At 34.7% G+C, this 4231-nt stretch overlaps 1 protein-coding gene across 1 annotated transcript; it reads right to left on the bottom strand.

Moving 5' to 3' along the window:
- Positions 1–2614: 2614 nt before the first annotated feature.
- LOC139711567 (uncharacterized) lies at positions 2615–3391 on the bottom strand. Its single transcript, XM_071623445.1, has one exon. The coding sequence runs from the start codon at positions 3389–3391 to the stop codon at positions 2615–2617; it is 777 nt and encodes a 258-aa protein (XP_071479546.1).
- Between the last annotated feature and the right edge of the window lie 840 nt (positions 3392–4231).

The following is a 4231-nucleotide window of genomic DNA, read 5'->3' as shown; positions in this document are numbered from 1 at the left end:
TTAAAAATAATAGTGGTCCAAGATTTGATCCTTGTGGCACACCAACTGGAATATCTCTAAAATGTGAATTAACATTGGTTATACAAACATATTGCTTTCTCTCACTTAGATAACTCTGTAACCATTTCATTGCTATACCCCGTATACCATAAAAACTAAGCTTATCAAATAAAATAGAATGATCTATACAATCAAAAGCTTTTGATAAATCTAAAAACACTCCAACTACTATTGCTTTATCTTCAAAAGCTTTAGCAAGTTTATCTACTAAGTCAATTATTGCATGTGATGTACTGCACCCTTTTCTAAAACCAAACTGTCTCCGATATAAAATGTCATGTTTTTGTATAAAACAGATCATTTTTTCATAAACTATTTTTTCTAATATTTTACTAAAAATTGATAAAATAGAAACAGGTCTGTAATTATTTACAAACATTTCATTACCATTCTTAAAAACTGGTATCACTTTAGCGATCTTTAATGCACTTGGAAAAATACCTTGTTCAATAGACGCATTAAAAATATTGCACAAAGGTGACACAATTGCATCAATAGAAGTTTTTACTACTTTTGTGTTAAATCCATCATACCCTGCTGCTTTATTTACATCTAATTTAAAAACTACATTTAAAACATCTGAAACTGTTATAGGACTAAAAAACAAAGAATCAGTGACCTTTCCACACATATATTTTTTAAAAGAATCATTTTCAGATATGCTTAACTGTGCATTATCATGAATTTCTTTTCCAATTTTACTAAAAAAATCATTAAACACATTGCATATATCTTTTTTATTTGTGATTACCTTACCATCAAACTCAATTTCATTTATCGACGCTTTCTCTTTTTTCTTACTCAATATCTCATTTATAACTCTCCAAGTGGTTTTTGCATCATTCATGGCGTGCTTGAATTTAAGATCATAATAATTTCGTTTTGCAGTTCTTATCATATTATTAACTTTATTTCTATATTGTTTATACACTTTCCTTCTACTATCTATTGGGTTTCTTAAATATTTCTTAAACAAAACATATTTTCGTTTACACAATTTTTTTATTTCTGCAGTTAACCATGGCTTTCTTTGCATATGTTTTCGTTGTCTAACCTCTATTTCAGGAAAACATTCATTATACAATTCAGAATAAATGTCTATAAACCGGCTATATTTCTCATTTACATCATGTATATCATATAAAAATGTCCAATCAACTGCGTGTAATTTTGAACAAAATGTATACATTCTTTCATCATCTATTTCTCTTTTTTTATATTCAGCATCAAAATCATTCATAAATGCCTTAGAATTAATCAAAATAAATGGTGTAAAATGATCACTGACATCAGTTAGAATTATTCCACTCTTTTCTATTTTTTCAGAATAATTATAAAATATGTTATCCAATACTCTCTAAAAAATATCGAGTGAAATTTTTCACTCTAAAAAGAGTGAATACAAAAAAGAGTGAATTTCGAGTGAAATTGGAGTGAATTTTGAGTGAAAATGCTCATTTTCACTCATTTTGGAGTGACGTCAGGGATCACTCGAAGATTTTGGAGTGATCCCTGACGTCACTCCAAAATGAGTGAAAATGAGCATTTTCACTCAAAATTCACTCCAATTTCACTCGAAATTCACTCTTTTTTGTATTCACTCTTTTTAGAGTGAAAATTTTCACTCGATTTTTTTTAGAGAGTATAGTAGCTGAATGAGAAGTTATTCTAGTTGGTTTGAATATTTGAGGTAAATATGAATACGAAGTAAAATTATCTATAAAATCATTCACAGACTGACAAACATTTATTTTCATTAAATCCACATTGAAATCTCCCATTATGATATTTTCTTTCCTCTCATTTGATATGGTATTTAAAGAAGCTTGGATATTTTCTACAAAATTTTCAACTGTCTGCTGAGGAGGTTTGTATATCACTCCAACAATATAATTTTTTATCTTATTATATACCTCAATAAAAATACTTTCAACGACATCATTGCATATATCTAAATCTGTTCTTCTTTTGAATTTAATATTGTTTTGAATAAAAATTCCAGTTCCTCCTCCTCTTTTTCCCTGTCTAGCATTACCAACAAAAGTATACTGTGGGAGAGAAATAAGCTCTTCCTCACCATCTCTCAACCATGTTTCAGTTACTCCTATGATTGACATAGGCATATCTAACATTTCTACACAGTGACAAAAATTATCAAAATTGCGTTTTAAACTACGACAATTGAAATGAAACAAAGATAACATATTTGAATTCTCAGTTGATTTAACATAATCACAAAATTCGCTGGGAGTGTAATAAGCATTATGAAGTGCAACTTCATTATCAAAATCAGATATATGTGAGTCATATTGTTGAATGTTTCTGTTACAAAGAAAACAATTATTACAATTTATGTTAGAATTTTGCCTGTTACACAAAACACAAACACAAGAAATCGACATTTGATATTTAAACCAGGATATGTATACATAAACAAAACAAAAAGCCTTTAGTTCAATATGAAAAGGTAAGTTGTACACCAGGTAATGATCAAATATGAAATATAATGAGTGTTTCTGAATCACATTGCAATATTTGTGATGGGGTTATGGATTTACAGTTTTTGCAAGTCAGTAACTGAATGTATCCTCTTTTTCACAGTGCCCCCATTTGTCGCTTTGAGCAGCACCAGGATCCTTCCGTCCGTCGTCCAAGCTGCGATCACATTGCTGTTTGTTTTGACTAACTCATTTGCTTTTTGTAGCAGATTCCTGTTTGTTGCTGTCAGGTCCTCCTCGATGCCAATATGCTTCCCTTTCAGTCGCTTCCTGTTCCTGATGACAAGATGGCGAACACGGTAGGTAGCAAACTTGACAATGATTGGTCTAGGGGGCTTTGTCTTCTCTCCTCTCTTGACAGGACGTGGAGCACCAATGCGATGGGACCTGTCGATGTCCTCAGGCTTCAACTTCACATTCAGCTCTTTGCTGGCTAGGTCGAGCATCACTTCATCGGTGTCTTCATGATCCGACTCGGGAATGCCGTACAGCCGCAAGCAGTTCCTGCGCGAGTATTGCTCTGCATCGTTCAAGGTGCGCTGCAGACTGGTGATTTCGTCTTTGTTGCGTTCCTGTTCTTTCTGCATCGAAGATATGATGGTGGCTTTTGTCTTGATCTCATTTTCAAGGTCCATGACTCTACTCTCTGTCTGTTCGAGTTGGTCGCGGAGAGTTTGCAACTCCTTTGTCACAGCATCGACAAGAGCAGACTTGAGCAAGTCCCTGAATTGCTGGCTGCTGAAAAAGTCTCTCACTTCTTCACACATCTGTTCACCTAAATCCACTGGATCTGTTGAGTTGGAAGCTATGTTTTTCTTTCCTTTAGGGGGCATGGTTCAAGCCAACAGATACTGATGAAAAGAACTTATTAGGGGAATCTGCTGTTGAGCGATCACTCCACAAAGCTGACAGGTAAGAGGATTACACTTGACAGGGGTAGCGATGGAGTTGAACAATTGGTCCCTGGTACAAAAGGTTGCACAAGCACAATACAGGCCTATGGGTCTCAAATCTTGGTGGTATGCACAGTCTGTAGTTGTCAATCTACCAACACCAAAATGTACCTTTAGGACTATGACTCAAACTCTGTGAAGTGTTGAGGCGAAGTAGTGTTTCAGAAATACACTCAAAATTCATCAATCACGAAATTTCCTGGTGTGACATACCTCCAAAGGTGTTCTACGCCATTAAAGAGACTCTGTCATCTGGGTATATCCGTTCAGATGTCACAAAATAGCAATTCATAGAGTATATTTTAACACTTCCCCACAGCTCACAGCTCCTCACAGCTCCTCACAACTCTAGAAAATAAGTAAGGCTTACGTAACGAGGCAAAGATATAGTGGGTAACCCCCCCCCCAACAACAACAACAAGCAAACAAACAAACAAAGCAATGGCGACGTATTTGGACTTCAACGTTTAATCTATTCTATGCGATAAGCGATAATCATTACGGAAGATGGGAAACGTCATTGTGTATGTCTCTCTCTCTCTCTCTCTCTGTCTCTCTCTTTGTCTCTCTGTCTGCTATGTGTGTGTGTGTGTGTGTGTGTGTGTTTGTGTGTGTTTGTGTGTGTTTGTGTGTGTGTGTGTGATTCATTATCAGATATGACGACCTTCTACACGATTGAAACATGCATTCAAACATTAAACAGATGTCTGAGAGTGCGTC

This window comes from Diadema antillarum, unplaced genomic scaffold (genome assembly GCF_040938485.1).
Source record: "Diadema antillarum isolate AM-2024a unplaced genomic scaffold, OU_Dant_1.0 seq00001671_RagTag, whole genome shotgun sequence".
Classification (NCBI taxonomy): domain Eukaryota; kingdom Metazoa; phylum Echinodermata; class Echinoidea; order Diadematoida; family Diadematidae; genus Diadema; species Diadema antillarum.
Note: the sequence above shows the minus strand (reverse complement) of the source record. Positions and strands in the feature narration are given on the sequence as shown.